At 42.9% G+C, this 20,421-nt stretch overlaps 2 protein-coding genes across 6 annotated transcripts; one reads left to right on the forward strand and one right to left on the reverse strand.

Moving 5' to 3' along the window:
• Positions 1-1,794: 1,794 nt before the first annotated feature.
• On the reverse strand, positions 1,795-3,298 carry glrx3 (glutaredoxin 3). The gene has a single exon (XM_010748753.3). It carries the CDS (start codon positions 3,235-3,237, stop codon positions 2,260-2,262), a length of 978 nt encoding a protein of 325 aa, XP_010747055.3. The 5' UTR covers positions 3,238-3,298; the 3' UTR covers positions 1,795-2,259.
• A 1,434-nt stretch (positions 3,299-4,732) lies between these two features.
• bag6 (BCL2 associated athanogene 6) lies at positions 4,733-16,888 on the forward strand. 5 transcript variants are annotated; one of them, XM_019275214.2, is made up of 25 exons: positions 4,734-4,900; positions 6,630-6,717; positions 6,794-6,911; positions 7,089-7,303; positions 7,753-7,824; positions 7,914-8,036; positions 8,139-8,335; positions 8,488-8,620; positions 9,300-9,500; positions 9,580-9,802; positions 10,122-10,172; positions 10,347-10,699; positions 10,782-10,854; positions 10,948-11,303; positions 11,562-11,823; positions 11,899-12,068; positions 12,189-12,242; positions 12,517-12,625; positions 12,780-12,904; positions 13,390-13,524; positions 14,473-14,529; positions 14,640-14,864; positions 15,857-15,964; positions 16,056-16,202; positions 16,301-16,888. In XM_019275214.2, exons 2-25 carry the CDS (start codon positions 6,637-6,639, stop codon positions 16,394-16,396), a joined length of 3,684 nt encoding a protein of 1,227 aa, XP_019130759.2. In that variant the 5' UTR covers positions 4,734-4,900; positions 6,630-6,636; the 3' UTR covers positions 16,397-16,888. The 5 variants fall into 5 exon arrangements, with proteins under 5 accessions (XP_027142628.1, XP_019130759.2, XP_027142625.1 ...); XM_027286824.1 differs by having other exon boundaries at positions 4,735-4,900; positions 10,770-10,854; XM_027286826.1 differs by having other exon boundaries at positions 4,735-4,900; positions 9,580-9,670; positions 10,770-10,854.
• Positions 16,889-20,421: the final 3,533 nt, after the last annotated feature.

Here is a 20,421-nt window from a genome sequence, read left to right on the forward strand (position 1 = left end):
TATACTTGCTTATTCTTATGACTGCTTATGAGTTCATCTTAGATTGTTTTTCTTATTCATGAGTTTTTTCTTATCCACCTTGTGTTTTGTGAGCAGCTGTAATGAGTGAATTTCCCCAGTGTGGGATGAATAATGTCAAACTCATCTTAAAGGGACATCTCAGTCCTTTAAAACTCCTCAGGTTAAACACCTTTTATAAGTAAAATGAATCACTCTTTCACACAGTGAGCATTACTCATGTTCTAAAATGTCTACATGAGGTCTTGTGAGTCATCGAAATCCTAGGAAGAGGTGGCCGTGGTTTCTTTTAAACCACTTCCACACCGCAACAGTTTGGAGAGTTTTGGTAGCTAAATATGGCGATGGATGCATCATGATGGCATCCGTCGCAGGTTCGATTCCAGTCGATACCTCTACCTCTTCACCTGTCACTTCTCGAAAAGGGCCAAAAAAAAATACCTCCAGTTCCTGTTTCGAAATACTTAATAAACTAAATAAATTTGTTTGAGTTCAATCTGTCCTGACTGAAGAAGTCCCACGCACTCTGTGTCAACATGCATGAATCATTAACTACTTGTCTGAAGTTCATCCTACACTAGTCCTGCTGTGGGTTTTTCGAGAAAAAGAATTGCTGACACTGCTGTTTATTTGAAATGTAAGAAAATTTCCAGACTCAAATGGTTTGTTTTTGTCCAAAACTTATAAAGATATTGAGTTCAATGTTGTAGAAAACTGGAGAAATTAGGAAATAATTACATTTGTGAATCGCGAAACCGGCACATTTCTGGCATTTCTGTGTAAAAATTACTTTTTTTTTTTCTTTTTAAAGAGTTGCTGATTCATTTTGACTCAGCATTGCAGCTCTTACGAGTGCCGTGAGGTATATTTACAGACATAGATCAAGTTGTGTTCAACACCCACTTCCACAAGGTGGTGTCAAACAACAAGCTTATCTGCACACATTACACCTGTATAAACTTCATTCATAAATCACAAATTTATGATGTTAAAGGCTCCCTACATTAAACCCACTGAACTACCCACGTCCATTAAGAAGGATTGTATCCAGCTGTTGCAAATTCACAGTTACAGACACAGATCAGTGATGATAGATTTCTGTTTGATGGCACTGCCCTTCCGTGTATCAAGTTCCTGCAGAGAAGAAACTTATATTTTTCATTGGGACTTTATCTGAGAGCTGTCGATTCAACACTGCTCACATTTACGATGCTGTAGTTTGCAGTTCTGTTACAGTAGAAAGTTGTTGTTTTTTTTGTTACGTGGGCTGTTGCCAAGAATCACAGATTTGGTGCGTTTAAGTTAACAAACAGCAAATATTGATGCAATTTCAACAACTTTCCCTATTACACAATCGGTTAAGAGCCTTGTCATAACCTGTGAATTATAAATGATTTATTCTCAGTGTTTATATTTAGTTTTTGTGCTTTTATTATGAAAATATCAGTCATACACATGCTCTGCATACTGCAACATCTATGCAAGATCTATCTTCCTTTGCACTCTGCACCACATCTTTGTTCAGTCTACAAATGTTATAGCTCAGTGTTTACCTTGTTTTTTTTAGCTGTATTATGTCTATATATGTATCTACATTGAAAGCAACATGTAACCAATGTCAAATTGCTCATGTGTGTACAAATAACTGGCCTATAAAAGTGATTCTGATTGTTGCGATCTTGTTTTTGAACATGATCAGACTTCTACAAAAGTGCTTGTTCGTGCATGTTAGCGAATTTATGGAAGTAAGACCAAAAAAAAAAAACCCAACAACAATGAATCTTTATACTGTTTAATCGTGTTATTGATGAACAGTTATAAGTGCAGCATAGAGTTAGTTCTAAGTATTTAAACCAGAAATATATTTATTTGGATATAGTTAAATGTCCCGTCAGGTGAAGAAAAGTGTGGAGAAGGATTGGCATGAAAAGTCAAGAGGCTGCACCTGCTGTCAAATAAACCAAGCGGTCGGGAGGACGTGTGAAACCCAGAACGTTGACACCAGTCCTCTGTTGGGCAGGAATTTATAAAATTAGGTCGAGCCTAAGTCATTTCTTAAGACTTTCAAGAATCTGAACTTTTGATACAACATGAAGTGTCCAAATAAGTGAACATAAGTGAATCTTCATCTTCCTGACCCTCCACGTAATGTTACATCACTTCTTTATGGCTGATCTGGGCATGTGCAGTAGCTTCTTGTTCCCACTTGTTTCACAACATGGCAAATCCTTCTTCTTCTTCTTATGCTTCCCCCTTTAGCACTGACACCAGGTCTCCACTCTCCAGCAGCTCCTTGATAATGTCCAAACCTCCGATCAGCTCTCCTTTCACATAAAGCTGGGGGTAGGTTGGCCAGTTAGAGTACGTCTTGAGCCCCTGCCGGACCTCTTCATCCTGCAGGATGTCGAAGGTGTCATAATCAACCCCGGTGCTGTTCATGATCTCCAGTGTCTGCCTGCTGAAGCCACATCTTGCGGCCTCTTTGTTGCCCTTTATGAAGAGCATGACAGGGCTCTGGTTGATGGTGGTCTTCAGGCGGTGCTCCAAGGTGACAGCCTTCGGGCAGGTGTTCTCCAGCTCCCCAGACTCAGCCAGCTCCTTCACTATGTCCAGCCCTCCCACCAGCTCTCCATTCGCATACAGCTGAGGGTATGTGGGCCAGTTGGAGTAGGTCTTCAACCCCTGTCGGACCTCCTCGTCGGATAGGATGTCGAAGCTGCTGTACTGGATGTTGTGCTCCTTCAGCAGGGCCACTATCTGCCGGCTGAAGCCGCAGCGGGGCTCCTGTGAGGACCCCTTCATGAAGAGCATGCAGGGGGCCGCGTTGATCAGCTTCTTCAGCCGCTGGTTCAGGTCTGTGGTGGAGCTCTCTGCAGCCCCCACCGGACTCCCGGTGACCGCCAAGCGCTGCACCTTCTTGGTCAGCTCGGGAGCATGGGCCCCGTCCATGCGGTCCACCTTCTCTCCACCCTTGAAGAAAAGAAAAGTGGGCACGGAGGCGATCTCATACTTCTCCGACACCTCCGGCACCGCTTCCGCCTCCAGCTTGACAAACGTGGTGTGCGTGTGCTCCTTGGCCAGCTCGGCCATCACCTCGTTCATCTGGCCGCACTGAGGAGCCCACGCCGCCTGGAAGTGCACCACGGTCAGGCATTTCCCGGCTTTAGCTACGATGGCTTCAAACTGCTGTTGGGTTGTAGCCTCCACGAGATTCGCCATTTTTCTCTATCACCCTCCACTTGTGTGTGTGTGTGTGTGTGTGTGTGTGTGCGACAGATCCGGCGTCCTCACGTCACTTCCACGCAGCAGCCTGGAAGTTTCGAGTGATGGGAAGTCCGGTTCTTTTTTAGGGAGTCAGATCATTTGACTCCAAAAAGAGTCGGATTTTCATTTTACCTCTTACACCTTTCACAATTCAGCCAAATTTCTGCTTCTTTTTCTAAAGATCAAATCAAATCAAATTGTATTTGTATAACCCAAAGTCACAAAGTACATTTGCCTCAGAGGGCTTTACAATCTGTACAGGGAGTGACACCCTCTGTCCTTGGACCCTCGGTTCGAGTGAGGAAAAACTTGCCCACAAAAAACCTTTTTAGCAGGGAAAAAAGGTGGAAGAAACCTTTAGGAAGAGCCACAGAGGAGGGATCCCTCTCCCAGGACGGACAGACGTAGAAATAGATGTCACGTGTACAGAACAAATCAACACAAACATATTGTACAATTACAAAGAATGATAAAATGCACAGCAGCAGCAAATCATAAACTAACTATAAACTGTAAAGGAGATATGGTAACAATAATGACCATAGTAATGCAGCGCATAATAGCAGTAATATATCTTCTGGCCTTTTCAAGCTTTATTTGATAGGGGCAGCTGAAGATTGACAGGAATGTGGGGAGAGAGAGATGGGAAATGACATGCAGCAAAGGGCCACAGGTCGGATTCGAACCCTGCAGCAAGGACTGAGCCTTTGTACACAGGGCGGATGCTCTACCAACCAAGCTTAACCAACACCCATCCCTCAGCGGTTCACGTACCTATATAGGCTATACAGCCCAGTAAATCGGCATTTCGATGGTTTTATGATGGATTTAATTTCACTTGGTTTCAGTTCGCAAGTTTCATCAGCGTCTTACTAAAGGCTCACGTCCCGACCAGGGCGCTACGCTACGCTCATACAAACCGTCTAGTTGTACCCTCGCCTCTCGCAAAGCGAGGTCACTCTAAACTCTTTTCTGTCCCCAAATGGTGGAATGACCTACCAACGGCTACTAGAACAGCAACATCCCTTTCGACCTTTAAAAAACTTGTAAAAACCTTTCTGTTTCGAGAATGCTTCCCTGCCTAACAAAACTAACAAAACTAACAACGACTCTGTGCTCCTTTACACCTTTCTCAGCTTATGTCCTCCTCTGTAAGTCGCTTTGGATAAAAGCGTCTGCTAAATGCAATGTAATGTAATGTAATGTAAAAGAAGAAATTCAAGTTTCCTCTTTTGCTATATTAAACAATTAAAGGTATTAGGCTACCAAAAACAACACCTCTCAACCCATATAAACTGCTGTCAGGCCATAGCAGAAAGCTTACGTGTGTTGTGACAGGCGGGGAATGAAATGTTATGGGTTTATGTACACCGGCTCCCATCGTTTACTTAAAAAAAAACCGGCTCTTTAAACCGGCTCTTTGAACCGGCTCTTTGAACCGGCTCGTTCACGGACGACACATCACCGCCCCGCGTCACGTCCCCTCGGCAGCAGCCTGGTAGCTTCTAGCAAGTACCGGAGCTCCTCTTTTACTAGGAAGTCATTTGCATGTCGTTTGATGATAAGAAACAGCTGCATACACTGGATAAAGTTGGAAGAATAGCGTGACTTTCTTAAGGTGAGCTTCTAACGACACATTACGGACTTTATGAGGACGAAGCATCTCGCTGTGTCTCGACGCGGCGACTCGATCGTAACGGTTAGTTTGTTTAGCATTAGCAACGTTAGCTTCGGCGCAGACGTCCGCCTGGTTTACAAGTGAAGCTAAGTAGCTAACTGCCGTTACACGTAACCTAACTACTGTCGGTGTTGTTACATGTTCGAGTTGTTTAAATTTAAGTTTTAAAATGTTAAAACAACCGTGTAGCAGACTGGCCCGACGGCAGACAGGAGCTTAGCTACCGTTAACCCTCTTAGCTGGTTAGTTGACGTTAACTACTGAGCAACATCGGCCGATGTTAGTTGCTCAGATTGTGCAACTTTCCTCTGTTTGTTTTGTTTTTTGTTTACCTTCATAGTTTCCACGTGGTTATTTACTTGATTTCTCAGCTGCAGCTGCTGTTATGATGAATGTACCAAGGTTTGTTTTTGTTATGTGTGTTGTTTATGTCAGGAGTCTTCAACCTTTTATTAATATTAACTTTTATATTCACTTTATTCAGCTTATTAACCTATTTATATACTTTGATATTAGCCTGTATGTGTTTATGATTGGTATTTTCTTTTTTAAAAAGTTCATGCATAATTATTAATGCTTATTAAATGACAAGAGCTCTGTGTCTTTGGACATATCCACTGATTCATCACCATCGTTTAGGTTAAAATTGTCAATTGTTATGACAAAAATTGGCCTGGTTGAAAACCTGTGGTTTATATGGTTATGAAGGTGTTGATTTGTGGTTATTATGTTGGTTCACTGAGGCTCTAAAATGTAAGAAAGTAGTGTATTTACTTTGATATTAATATATAAGATAAGAGTAACAAATCCACACGATAAGTCACTTTTGTTGACATTTTCTGTCGATCAACTTAATTAGGACAAATAAGACAAATAAGCAACTTGAGGGATTCGAACGGGGCCCAGCTGCAGCGAGGACTATAGCCTCCACACACGGGGCGGCCGCTTAACCCACTACGCTACCAACCGCCCCATTATCTGACATTTTATACAGTTAATTAATAAATAGATTGTTTATTTTTGGTTGTAGTCCTCAGATTACCAGCTGCAGCTACACCGATATGTTTTGGCCGATGTTTTCTTTGTACCGTTATATTATATGGCAGCTGATAAGCACCAAGAAATGTCAAAGATATGTTTGAGGTCATTTAGAGTGACTGTGTTTGTCCACAAGAAGTCTATTTTTCGTTTCCTGCTCAGTCTTGGTCACAGTTATTGTCTTTTTTTAGTATTTATGTGAACAGAGAACTCGTGCGGTCGGGGGTTTTACAGTCCCAATCAGTGAGATGAAATACAGGAACTGTAAGCAAAAGGAAAGGGGCACAGATACAGGTTGCTGATAGTTATAACAGTCCCATTTTTTTCTCAGTATTAGTCCTCGTTCTTCTTTCTGTAGTCAAAGGGTGAAAGTAATTTTCTCCATAATGCAGATGGAGTTGATTATTCTCGTAAGCAGGGTAAAGGAAGGAGCGTTGGTCTGATTCAGAAACAGATTAAAGGGATCCTTATTTAGAAAAAAGGTTGTTTATGTCATGAAATGAACACCAGCTGATATAATGTTATCAAAAATGTTATTTTAAAACTCTCAAATATTGATATTGGCGTCGGGCCTCACGAATCCTGTATCGGCTGGGATACAATTACTGGAACACATTGTTTTATGATACAGGAACACCATGGAGGAACAAACTGCAGACATAGAGGTGACAGTCAAAACATTAGACTCCCAAAGCAGAACCTACACTGTTGGTGCTCAGGTAAGTAAGTGAGTGAATTCTCTTTTTTTTTTTAGTCACTGTTTGTTGCAGTCTAACATCTTTTTTTTTTTTGTAGTTGACTGTGAAAGAGTTCAAGGAGCATATTGCACCTTCTGTGGGCATCCCTGTGGACAAACAGAGGCTGATCTACCAGGGCAGAGTCTTACAGGATGAAAGGACTCTGGCAGACTACAGTAAGTAATCAAGGGGTCAGTTAAAGCGAGGCAGAACTCCGTAATATTGTGTTTCCAAGAAGTTTTTCCTTTTAGCTATATAATAGTGCATGTTCTTAACTGACTGTGTACTTCAGTGATGTAGAATACAGCTGGGACTTCTTATGTAACTGCAGCTCTCTGTTGTTGTCGTCCCAGATGTGGGTGGCAAGGTGATACACCTTGTGGAGCGGGCGCCGCCTCCGCCATCCCAGCCCGGCTCAGGGTCAGGAGGCACTTCAGCCGACAGCGGACCCTCCTCTTCCTCCCAGGGAACATCACAAGTGCCTCCACACGATCGCAACGCCAACAGCTACGTAATGCTCGGCACCTTCAACCTCCCTGTTAACATCATGGACCCCCAGCAGATACAAGTACGTCCGCTCTGTGACCTTAACAAACTGGCTGTTGGTTGAGTTCCACTGTGGGTAATGCAGTTTCCGGGTTTTCATAAGGAAGAATAAAAAAGACAACATCTCTGGTTCTGCTGCATCGATTTTGATCCTTCTTTTATCCTAACTGTCCAACATGAGCCCAACAATAACATATGAGTGCAATGCTAAGCTGGTGTCCTCTACTAATTAGTTTAATCCTACTTACAATGGAGTGTGTTTATTCTACAAAACAGTTACTAAGGAGCAATTACTAATTATATTTCAGACATACCTGAGCATGCATATAACAAAAGGCAGTTTGACTTTCAGCTTCCCGTCTTTCACACAGTCCCAGCCTTTAATAATATTTAACATCATGGCTGTGAGAAGGTTTGTCTCGCATGTTAAAGTACCTTAATTTAATGCTGTTATATATTCTTCTTGTTTAGATGTCAGTCCAGCAGATGGTGTCTGGCATGGGAGAGAATGCCAGGAATGCCAGAGTCACAACCAGCACTGGGGTAAGATGCCATGCCCACTCATACAACCGCACAGAACGTTATCCCGTGTTTTGTTAATTATCACCTTTTTTTATTTGTTTTCATTTCAGAGCAATGGGTCGGTGAACGTGCACATTGATATGGACCAACCAGTGCAGAGCGAGCCGAGGCTGAGGCTGGTGCTGGCTGAGAACCTGCTGAGGGACATCAATGATGTTATCCACAGGATGGAGGTGAGAGCTCAGACTTCTAATTACTCCAGTGGCAAAGCTCCAGGGACATCACTTCCTTATCAGCAACAAATTCACTTCTATCTCTGGCTTCTTTTTCTTCAGGCACGGCCGAGCGACTCGTCCTCCCAAACAGAGGCAGCTTCTGCTTCTGCTCCCCCTCCTCCCTCGTCTTCGTCTACCACCTCCACACCTTCTCCCTCTGCCCAGCCCATGGACACATCCCCACCTCCAACTACTCCCCCACCTCCACCTACCTCTTCAGCACAATCTGAGGGACCAACACCCCAACCTGGACCCAAGTGAGACATCCTCTCTCCCACTGACTCAGATTGTTACTTATTGTTGAATTGAGTAGAATCTGTTTGTGTTTCACTGTCATGACCGCTGACTAAATTTTGTGAACAGTTGTCGTGTTAGGTTGTAATCAGTTTGCCTTCCTTCCGACCTATAGTCATCCCAGCCCAGCTGAGTTGGCGGAGATGTTGTCTGAACTGCGGAGGGTGGAAGAGAGACTGCAGCCCTTCATTCAGAGAGCTCACACCTTGCTGGAGACGGCCACCACTGCAGAATACAACAATAATAGAGTAGGATTTAAACAGCCAGATAATAATTAACTGGTGATCTTTGCTATATTTCTGAAAAAAGAAGCTCACATCCTCCAATAACACCAATAACTTTAATATCGGGCAATTGTTTTGTATCACTAAAATTCTTAAAAATGCATTATCTACCTTCTAACTGATTTATTTCTTACAACAATCCTGACCTCAAGTTGTTTGGAAGGCTGTGTGGAATAAATCAGCAGTCAGCAAGATTTTGTTTGGGAGTCTTGACATACTAATGGTACAAATATTAATACTTTAAATATATCCCTTGTTTGTTTATATTTTATTTCTGCAAAAGTTCAACATTGTTTTAAGAGCATACAGAGTCTCCGCTAGTTGCAACTGATCCTGAGCAAGAGAATCTGACACATACCCTCCTGTAAAACAGTAAATTATCTTTTTTATTAGGTTCCTTTTTTGTAAGGTTAAACTATGAGATACATGTGAATTAGTGGTGAACCGCTTTAGAGTTTCTTGTAGGTGGATTTTGTTATCGCTGTTTCTCCTGCTTCCTGTTTAGTCAGCTGCTGGGGTTAGCATCATATTTAAAATACAGTACAGACAGTGTGATGTCAATCTAAATGTCAACAAGAATATTTCCCAAAATCTATATTTTTTTTGTTTAATACTCAATAACTGGTTTCCTTCGGTTTCACAGGAGAGGGAGGAGGACCAGCGCACTCTCGTCCTGACGTGGGAGTGTCTCCGTCTCCTTGGCAACGCCCTCGTGGCCCTCAGTGACTTGCGATTGAACCTCATGAGCCCCGTGCCCCGCCACCTGCACGTGGTCCGGCCGTTTTCCCACTATGCCAGCCCGGTTACTCTGCCTGGAGCTGTGCATCACCACATCCCAGTGCAAGTAAGTGAACACAAGAGTGTTTTGGTTACAAGTTATCGACTTTATGAGTTGTTGACTTTACTTGCATTTTCTCCGACAGATGAACTTGGGTGCCACGGTGACTGTTGCGGCTAACAGTACTGAGGGACAAGCTCCACCCACCCAGTCGTCCAGCCAGTCGGAGCAGGCAGGTCAGGGACAGACCTCCCCCCCACAGAGTACCCCGTCCAATCAGCAGGCTGGACAGGGACACGCTGGCCCCCGGGTCATTAGGATCAGCCACCAGGCAGTCCCGGTGGTCATGATGCAGATGAACACGGATGGTGTGTTGTCCCCTACCCGCCACTGATTGAATGCAAAGCTGTTCTGTGTGTCATATTGTCGGGCGGCAGTGTGTTGGAGTTAAACGCACCACGCCAAAAAAAAAAAAAGAAGAAAGAAATCACTACTGCATCCTCTATGCTCTGCTGCCACGAGCGTTTGCTGAGTGACCTGAAGAATGCAACTCGTCTGAGCTCACATTTAATGAGATTTTGTTGAATGGTGGCTTTGTCACGGAGAGTAATACGCTGGTGATGGCTTTAGGGTTGTACAAGCGAATTCAAACTCTGTGTGTGTTGTTGTTTTTGTGTGCATGTGCAGGCCCGGGCGCAAACCCTGCTGCAGCTGGACAGCAAATGCCTGGACAACCAGGTAAAGCTCAGATGATAATACATACGGCATACTGCACTTTACCTCGTCTAGTCATGTAACGCTTGTAACTTTAACCCTATGCCCTCTTTTTCTCACTCTTGAAAATCCTTTTTCACTTTCTGCTGATAACACAAGTTAATCATGTTATTCTAATTCACCGTCATCCCCCTTTAGGTGCCCTCCCTCCTGACTTTATGCGGAATCTCATGCAGCAGATCAGCCAATATGCCGCCGCCGTAGCTACTAGCGCTGCCACTGCCACCGCCACCGGCCAACCAGTCCCGCCCCAGCCCACACCTCCTGGTTACAGCTCCACAGCCAACTCCTCAACTACCACTACCGGCCCTAACACACCCACCACCACCCCTACCGCTCCCCCGCCACCTCCCCATGCCGGCCCCCAGCCCCAAGCCAGGGTCGTGTTCACCCGACCCCCCTTTGCACCCAACATGGCCCCCCCAGCCTTTGGCACCCGGGGAACCACCATCAATCTGAGAGCTGCCATGCCAGGCCAGCAGCCAGGACAGGTAAGAAGAATGTTTTTTTTAATTGGTTCCTGTTTTTGAGGCTTGTCAGCTAACTAATTACAAACAAAAGTTTGCACCACAGGCTTTCAACCCTGCTGCTCTCAACCAGATGATTAGTGGATTGGTTGGACAGCTTTTGCTGCCAGGACAAATGGGTAAGTTTTTTACCAGCTGTATTTTTCTGTAATTATATCAGCTTAAAGTTTTAGCACTAATTAGTGATATTTAAATCTTTTTCCCCCTTGCAGCTGGTCCAACAGCCACATCCTCCTCCTCCACATCTACGTCCACATCCACATCCTCTTCTTCCTCCTTTTCCTCCTCCTCTCAAACCTCCTCATCCTCCTCCTCTTCCTCCTCCTCCTTTTCTTTCTCCGGCTCGGGTCCAACACCTCCACCTACCGCAAACACTACAAGCCAACCTGAGACCAACGCCAGTGAGCCCCAGGCCCCCGAGATGCCCCCAGACCTCAGCCAGCTTCTGGGTTCTCTCCTCGGGGTAGCTGGTGGTGTCGGTGCAGGGCCTGTAGGAGCCCCTTCAATCACTGTCACCACCTCTGGTGTACCAGCGTTCATCCAGGGTGTGAGTGAATTCATGCAGCAGGTCAGTGTGACTCAAGTGTCTGTTTGGATATGACTCTGACCTGAATTTAGCATTTAGTTCAGTTTCTTTTAATATACATCATATCGGCTTGTACTTTCAATTTTTGATATTTATATTTAATTTCAAACGACACCCAGCCGTAGTCATCTCTGTGTTTGCTAATGGTCCACTAGGGGGCAGCCTGATTTAATTATGTAATACTTCCAGGAAAGCAACACATTAACAAATCCTCACTCCGTGTTTCCATTTCATTCTTAGGCCTCCCAACCCATCTTCTCTCCACCCCCACCTCCCTCTGGTACCGCTCCTACTCACGCTGCTGGGCCCAACCCCATGCCCACCCCACCAGGGGCAGCTGACGCCCTCAACCCTGAGCTGTTCACAGGCATTGTCCGCGGCGTCCTAAGTACCATGATGGGCTCTCTGGGCCAGGCACAGAACGACACAGAGAGCATTGCCCAGTTCATGCAGAGGCTGTCTCAGGCAACCAACATTTTCATCAGTCCTGAGGATCCTACTGGTAAACAACAGACATACATGAACGGATTATGATGTCTGTCAAAGAGAATGATATAAAATCTTTTTTTTTTTTCAGGGTTCTTTGGAGAGCTGCTGATGTTGGTCTGCCAGACGTTCACCATGTCAGACTTGGTGATGCTGCTTCACGGTCAGCACCAGCCCCTGGGCCGCATCCAGCCTCAACTGTCCCAGTTCTTCACCCAGAACTACCTCAACGGAAGAGAGCCCACTGACGAAAACATTGCTGTCAGTACCACACACCAGTTGTTACACTAAAGCATGTTTAAAAGTCGATTTTGACTTATTCTCCCTCTATGTTCAGTCATTCTCTTGTTTTTACTCATATCTTCTGTTTCCATTCATCAGGCTGCAGCTGACAGTCTTGTCAATGAACTGGAGGAGTATATCACTGAGAGCTTTGTAAGTCCTTGACGTCTACTCCTTCTCCAGTATCACTAAAATACAAAACAGTGTATGACTAAATGAAGGGCTGCTCCCTACTCGAGTCATCATTCAGTCAGTCACTGTATGTTTTTTGCTTTAGCTGTGTCATTGTACAGGAGTAATGCAGGAGGGACTGCAATGAGCACATAATGAGGCAGCTGCTGATTTGCAATAAGATCATTCACTATTAAGTCATTTCAGCTGTATCGTTTGAATGTATTGACAGCATCTCTTTATTCTTTTCCCACAGAGAGAGTCTTCAGTCACGGTGTTGGAGGGCGTTGACATCACTCAGACCAACATGTCTTTCTTCAGGCAGCAGCTGCAACACATTGCCACACACATTCTGCGATGCACTGGTAAATTTTAAGAAGGGCCGTATAAATCTGTCAAGCCTTGGGTATTATGTAATCATATTATTTGGATTATTTTCGCTGTGAGGTGGAGCAGTACTTTAAGAACCCTTAAATTCAGTGTCTGTAGGACTAATTATGTAATATCAATGTTTTTCAGATGACTCATTCGGGCCCCGGCTGCTACAGATGTGTAACCAGGCGCTGTTTGAATGTCTCGCCCTCAACCTGCACTGCTTGAGAGGAGACCAGAGAGCCCTCACTGCAGTCATCAACCACAGAATAGTCAGTATACAACCTCTCACTGAATCATTCACTGTTTGTAAATGCAAGTAAACTCACGTCTACTAGCAGTAAGCGTCCGTGCCAGATGGTGGCGTCGTGAGGGCTCGTGGCAGGAAAAGTCCAAATAAAACCTCAGTCATGATGTCGTCGTCGAACTTGCTGCCGTTACCTTGAAGCTGTTTACTCAGCCACTGTTTATTTCTACCTTCCCTCCGTTTAATTCACCCGTTCACTTTGTAAACCTGTTTTCACAACACTCAGAAAATTACCTACTCACAGCCTGAAGTGTTATGTATAATTAAAATGGACTTAATTCACAGTTGAGAGATGACCATGTAGATTTTAAACTCTTATCACAGTGACTCAAAATGAACAAGCCTCAAGCAAAGTTTCCAAAGAGAGGAATGTTTCCAAAAAAGACAAAATACAGAAGAAACCGCTGTTGTACCTGTAAAGTAAAAGGTTTTTATTTTCTCTTGTTCCAGCGGAGGATGTCCAGTGACATCAGCCCCAGCCTGGTCAACTGGATGACCAGCATGATGACGATGAGGCTGCAAGTCATTCTCGAGCACATTCCCGTCACACAGGATCAGATCCAGAACTACATAGTTCGCACGCAGGTAACGGACCAGCTGAATGCCTTTTTTATTTTATTTTAGCTCCGTATCTGTGCCTCATTCCAAGATAATGGACGGACAAACGTTGTTGGCAGTATGCTGATTTTAGATGGAGATCATGATCGATCACAATCTACTGATCTCAGGCAAGTTGTAGATCTTGTGGTTTTAAATGTTCTTTTCTGGATCCAGAATTCACATTGACTCACTGACTAGCAGATTCATGCTACGTGAACAAACCAATAGAGTAATGTGGCAAAGTAGACGGCTGATTGGATGGATTAGTTCACATGACTCTTACTTCAGTGAGTTATTGTTAACAATAAAGTTAGTTATGAATGCTTGAAAAGTATTACATAAAGTGCTTTGTTTATGTTATTCTGTGGCTTCTGACTGTAACTTTAAATTAAACTCAGGTCAGTGAAGTCCCTTTAATGCAATGTGGTCTGGCTCAGAGCATTTCAAAATGAAGAAGAGGATCGCCCGCCCCCTTACATTCACTCACACTTATGACTTACAGTCTATTTCTTTTCTAATTAAAGGACAGTAATTATACACACAAGGCAGGAAGTGGCAGCAATGGAGAAAAGGTAACGCCTGCACTGTTACTCCATGCCAAAAGTTTGTATTGATCCTAATTTGACCTTCGTTTGGTCAGAAATTTAAACCGATATTTAAATATCGTACACGCGCTGATGATGTTTTCAAACGTTCTGGCTGTGCAGGCCTTTTTCCATTAAATCCATTTCCTTCCATCCGTAGATTTCAGTCTTATTTTCTGAATTTTACATTTGACTAACAAACCATCTATTTTCTCCAGAGCAGAATGCATATCTAACCTGTCACACGCAGAGAAAGGAGTCCCTCTTATCTGATGGCTATTACATATCCTGTTACTTCGGACGGCACGTCTGAAATGGCCAATAAATATTAGATGACATTCTTTCACAGGGAGATCAGTCTTCTGCAACTGGCACACAAGAGCCTGAACGAGCACAAAGTGCAACGGTAAGCATGGTGTGTCTTTAACGTGCCCTTTCAGATGACCTCACTTTGACATTGTAAGTACCGCTTTGCCTTTTTAAGTTCCCTCATTTCGCTGTTCTCCACTTCCAAAGATTGGGGACACCCTCTCGCCGGCTGCAGCCACAACAGCGGAGGAGGCCATGTCGGTGTCACACGACACGAGGGCGTCGTCACGGGAAGCGAGGGTGTTGCCTGGGGAACTGGGAGCCTCGGGAGGAGCTGCACCATTAGGTGGCGACATGGCAGCAGCGGGAGCTGAGGGAGTGAGTGAGGAGTCCGCTCGAGAGTCAGAGGCCTGGGCTGCTGCCGTTCCCCCTGTAAGAGCCAGTTTTTTTTTGTTTTTACACTTTTGTTGCCCCACTTCACATTTACAATGTCCTGTTTACTTTGGATAATCCAGTGAAGCATTTCCTCTGTAGAAAACTGTGAGTACTGAAGTTTTATTGTCCAAAGTTATTGTTTCTGGAAAGACATGATGTTCAGTGCCATGAGCTCCACGAGTGAGATCTGTATCGACCTGATTTTATTAGTAATTTAAATATCCAGTGTGTATTAAAGACATACTTTTGTATATTATTATATTCATTTTCTGCCAATAGATCCCCCTAAATCCTGCACTCTGGATATTTAAACTACTAATGGGAAGATTAAAAACATCAGGTTGATACAGATCCAATTTGTGGAGCTCATGACACAAAAATTTAAATCAACACCAAGTATTTCCAGAAACACAGTGTGTAATCACATGAACCACAGAGTCAGCCATGTTTCTAAGGCAGCCCAGAACAGACAAACCAAAACACTGCACACTCGAGTCAGCTCCAACGGTGGCCGCCGTAGTTTCTCCTACATACTTGAAAGGGAAAGAGGAGGCAAGGGGTATTCAGTTGGTTGCAGCAAATCTTGCTAGATCCTTCACACTGGACCTTTTTGAAAGGATATGTGTTTGAACTCAAATGTTTCTCCAAGAGTCTGTCTTAAAATAATACATTGACGTCTGCTGGTTGCTGCAATTGTTTCCATACTGGATGCTGTGATCCCTGCCACAGTTCCAGTAAGATGGGGAACAAAATCTAGTTGTTCTGTCCAAAAATACATTTTACTCGAGCCAAAGCCCGTATGAGGCTCCTGCAGTCTAAACAAGCCAAATCCAGGAGGCTGTTTTCCAAGCGAGTGTTTTTAGTACAAAATCTGCTCAAAGCACAAAGAGGTTTTAAGACAGACTTGAAAAAATGTGAACCTACCTTTTTAAAAAGAGACGCCTGGTAACTCACAGTGTTTATTTACGGTATGTCGTGTTGTGTTCTAGGAGTGGGTGCCCATCATCAGGTGTGATATGATCACCCAGAGGAAGATGAAGGCTCAGCCTCCGTTGTCAGACGCGTATTTGCACGGCATGCCAGCAAAACGCAGAAAGGTGACCAGATCAGTTTGGACTTTTAACTTTTTACATATGAATGTCGCGTGTCCTTACCGTCTTCAAGGTGTGTGTTTGTCTGTGTTTTCAGACGGGGCTGGGCGGTGGAAGTCTCGTCTCCCTCTCCGATGCAGTGAGTCAAGCAGCCAGGACGGCAGGAGTGAAGCCCATCACCTCAGCTGAGCAGCTACAGGATGACCTGGAGACCCAGGAGCTGAAGGAAGCTTACGCAGAACAGGTAGTTAAAGCTTACATTAGAACACACACTTGGAGCTAATAAAGACAGCTTGGTCCTTAAAAACACAAGTGGTAATAAACGACTCTTCTTCCTCTCAGGTGAAAGCAGACATTAAGAAACGAGTGAGGGAAGACGCGGATTTCAACTCTCAGCAGTTCCCCAACGCACACAGAGCCTTCTCATCAGACTCATAATCAAGTTAAACTAATAAAAACCCTGCAAGACCCCTTTCCCCTCCACATCTTTATTATTTCTCGGATCTTCATTCAACTACCACTCAACGCAGCTTCACCCTCAAACCTGTCTGTTCGCCTTTTTAAGCAGTTAGCAGCTCTCTTGACTAATTGCCTAATGCTAATGTGACTCCTCTCCCAGTGCCTATTTATTTCTTTGTGTTTATTTTGGTCCAACTTTTGCTGAGAGAATGTTCCTTGTTAAAAAAGGTTTTATCGCGTTTGAGTTTGACTGTCAGGTCACTTTAATTCTGATACACGTGTATGTCTGTATTTTTTTTTTGCCCCCTCCCCTGTGTTGCTTTGTTAATATGGAACCTGAATTGTCATTATTTAGTGGACTTTTGCCTTCCCCTCAATACTCTAGAGCGCAAGAGTATACTTTCATGTGATGAACATGCTGTTTGGTTCATGAATGTACAGTAAGCTTAATAAAATCTTGATACAATACGAGAGTACTGTTGTTGTTTTTTTTAGCTTATTACAGATATTAATGTGGGAATTTAGACAGTTGCTATACATAGTCTGTCCACCAGAGAGCAGTCACATGTTTATATTCTACCAAATTTAAGGGATCTAATCAAAGAGTTTTAATGTTAACTAAAATTTATCAGGCTCTGATAGAAAGTTTATGGAGAAGGAATCTACTGTCTGCACACAAGGTGGAAAAAATATGAAAAAACAGACTATATCTTGAGGAACTGCACACGTGACATAATAGTAAAAAAAAAAATTAGTTTCTTCACCAACAAAGTGATCTATGAAATTATATCTCTCTGCTGTTGGCATTAATCATATAAAACGAACATTTTGCCACCTTACATCATGTAATGAGTGACTGAATTTTATGACAGACACAGATCACGCACATAACTGGTCCACTTTAATGTCCATATCCCTTTTTAAATCAATTATTTTGCACGAATGTTTTCAGTTTAGTTTTTACGTGTTGCTTAGTCTCATTTTTCTTCCAGTTAATGTCCACTAACCTTAACTGTCCTGCTTCCTTTGCATTGGTGCCGTTTCCTTCCTGCTTTCATTTCATTTTGCTGAGTGAAGCCTCTCGTCGACCTGGTAGATTCTCACTTGCACCTGAAAGTGAAAAATGCAAATACAGGATTGATTTACTATGTGTGGAAAGGGGAAATGCATTAGTGGAAGTACTCAGATCCATAAAGTAAAAGAAGTATTATCAGCTAAATATACTTTATGTATTAAAACTAAAAATATTACATACAGTCGACCCTGCTCCAAAGATTTGAGATAAATCTGCCGTGTTTAGAGGAGATGATTTAATGTTACTCCCCTGTGCTTTTTTTTATTTTTTATATAATTTGAGCACTTTAGGTCTTGGATAATTATTTAAATCAACCCCTCTGAGATGTTTAGAGGAGAAATATCTTTTCTGGTGAAACTACTAACAACTCACTCACTTTTAAGAGGTTAGAAGCAAAAAAAAAAAAAATGTTTGGATGCAGAGTGGAGTAAAAAATACAAGTAACCTTAAATGGAAATACTCGAAAGTAGTACATCAAAATTGTACTTACTTAAGTGGATTTTATATTCTGCTACTGGGAAAATGAGGGACAGACTATAAACTGATATGTTTATTCTTCAGCTCTGGTTCAAATAAAGACAAACTCATACACTCAAACCACAGGCTGAATAATCCGAGTATAGAAGGGATACTTTTAAAAAGAGTCAAGAGGCATGGACCGATCACAAATCTGGGTGTCGGAGATCTCGTGGTCACACATCATCTTACACTGTCACAGAAAGAGTTTGATTAAATGCCTGCTGCTACAACGAGAAGAACTTGATTTCTCCCTCGAGCTGCCAAAGTCAGAGAGTTTAGATCAAAGCAGGAGACTTGCTGCCCAGGTTTACACGACGTCGCATAGAATAAAATGCCAGTCACAAAGAGAAGTGTGTAGAAGTTTCAGGCAGGACGATGTGTAGTAATGTCTTCTTCATCTGGATGAAAAACAGCACATGACTTTCTGCTCATGCTCCCATCCATGCAGACACATCATGGACATGCTTTAGGCACAATCCAAAACTTCAAAACAGAATCAGAAGAACAGCAGATTTATGACCTTTCTTTAAAAAAAAAATTTAAGCTATCTGCTGAGGGGCACAATTTGAAGTGTTCTGACAAGAGGCTGCCAGATTTTCTACATGGAAAATACAAAGAAACAACAAAAAGAGTCAAAGTGCCTTCAGCTCACTCAGTATTTCACACTTTGCACTTCTAGTGATTAAGATGAACCACCACCACCACCACATGGTTTTCCTGTCAGGTTCTACATTTCACTCGCCAGCTCCTCAATTATCTTCAACCCATTTCCAACAGCATCAAACCTACAAACTGCTGTAAAAGTCAGTTTATATATATTATGTGCTTAACAAACTTTTACATCTGTGAACAACACACTCACCATGTGCTTCCTCTCGGCTTCTCCACCCAAATGACCTTTGACCCTGGAAGTACATCCAAGCTTTTTTCTGCCCAGAATTTTTGGGGCATTTACACTTTCACTTCATTCACTGTACTTCTAGAAAAGTCTCACATAGTAACATCGAATAATTCATCATGCAGAGATTCTTCTTAGAGCGTCACAGCGTTGTATTTGTTCATTACTGAATTTTAATAATTGCTGCAAGCGAGACCACATATCCCCTGTCCTGGCGTCACTACACTGGCTCCCGGTTGCTTTTAGAATAGATTTTAAAATTTTATTGTTTGTTTTTAAAGCTTGTAATAGCTTAGCCCCCCAGTATTTAACCGCATCCACATCCACATCCCCACCAGAACACTGAGATCCTCGAGTCAGCTGCTACTGGTTGCCCCTAAAACTAAAAAGCAAAGGCGACCAAGCCTTTGTGGCAGCGGCCCCTAGGCTCTCGAATAATTTGCCCTGGCACATCGGATCTGCTGGTTTTTAAATCCTCCTTAAAAACGCACTTTTTCTCCCTGGCTTTTAACCAAACTTAGGTATCTTAGCATTTGTCCTAACCCGTTGTAACTATGACACTTTATGTATTATATGTATATTATTTGTATCAACCTGTACAGCACTTTGGTCAACCTCAGTTGTTTTTAAATGTGCTTTATAAATAAAGTTTGAGTTGAGTTGAGTTGCATATTGAATAAATGAAATGGTCATTATCAAATAAAGTCTTTTACATTTTTCACCTAATGTAAAGCACATTGTGATCTCTGATTTTCAGAGATTTATTAACTTTATCATTATCATTAATATAAACAATGACAAGTCTGCAAAGGTCACTCCAAATACCAGTGTATGTAAGTCGACCCTGTGCAGTATAGTCAGTATAAGACATGTAGAAGAAGATGTTTTAGTTCTGCAAATGTGAAGAGATTGGCTGCCACCTAGCAGTGCCCTGGGAGCAGTTAGGGGTTCAGGGCCTTGCTCAAGGGAACCTCAGCAGTGCCTGAGCTGGCACTTCTCAAGCTACCAGTCTATGCTCCGTGCTGGACCCTGTGAATCCCAAGCCAAGTCCCTCAGAATGAATATAAACAGCACAGTAAATCCTATATTCATACAAGATAAAATTATGATTGTATTTCACTGTTCACTGTTTGAACCATGGTAGAGTTGTCGTACTAGACAGGTCACGTTTAGTCTCAAATATAGAAATGACTTTCGGTGGGATGGCTTTTCAAAATTTGTTGACATTCATGCTCAGCACTTATATGCTCATCAACTCTTCATCTGTTCATCTTTTGAAGATTTTAGTTTGTCCAATTTTTTGGGGTTGGGACCAAATGCTTAAAAGCTAATAACATTCTCAGGCTGTGTTTTGTTTTTACAGCTAATTGGCAAATATTAACATTTCAAGACGGTCACCATGGCAAACATTATACCTTCTTAGCGTTAATATGTTTGCATTGTCATTGTGAGCACCTTTAGCTCAACAGACCTGCTGCATGGCTCTTAGTTTTGTTCTGTGTTGACCAAAGT

The sequence above is a fragment of the Larimichthys crocea genome, chromosome XIII (assembly GCF_000972845.2).
Source record: "Larimichthys crocea isolate SSNF chromosome XIII, L_crocea_2.0, whole genome shotgun sequence".
Lineage (NCBI taxonomy): Eukaryota > Metazoa > Chordata > Actinopteri > Sciaenidae > Larimichthys > Larimichthys crocea.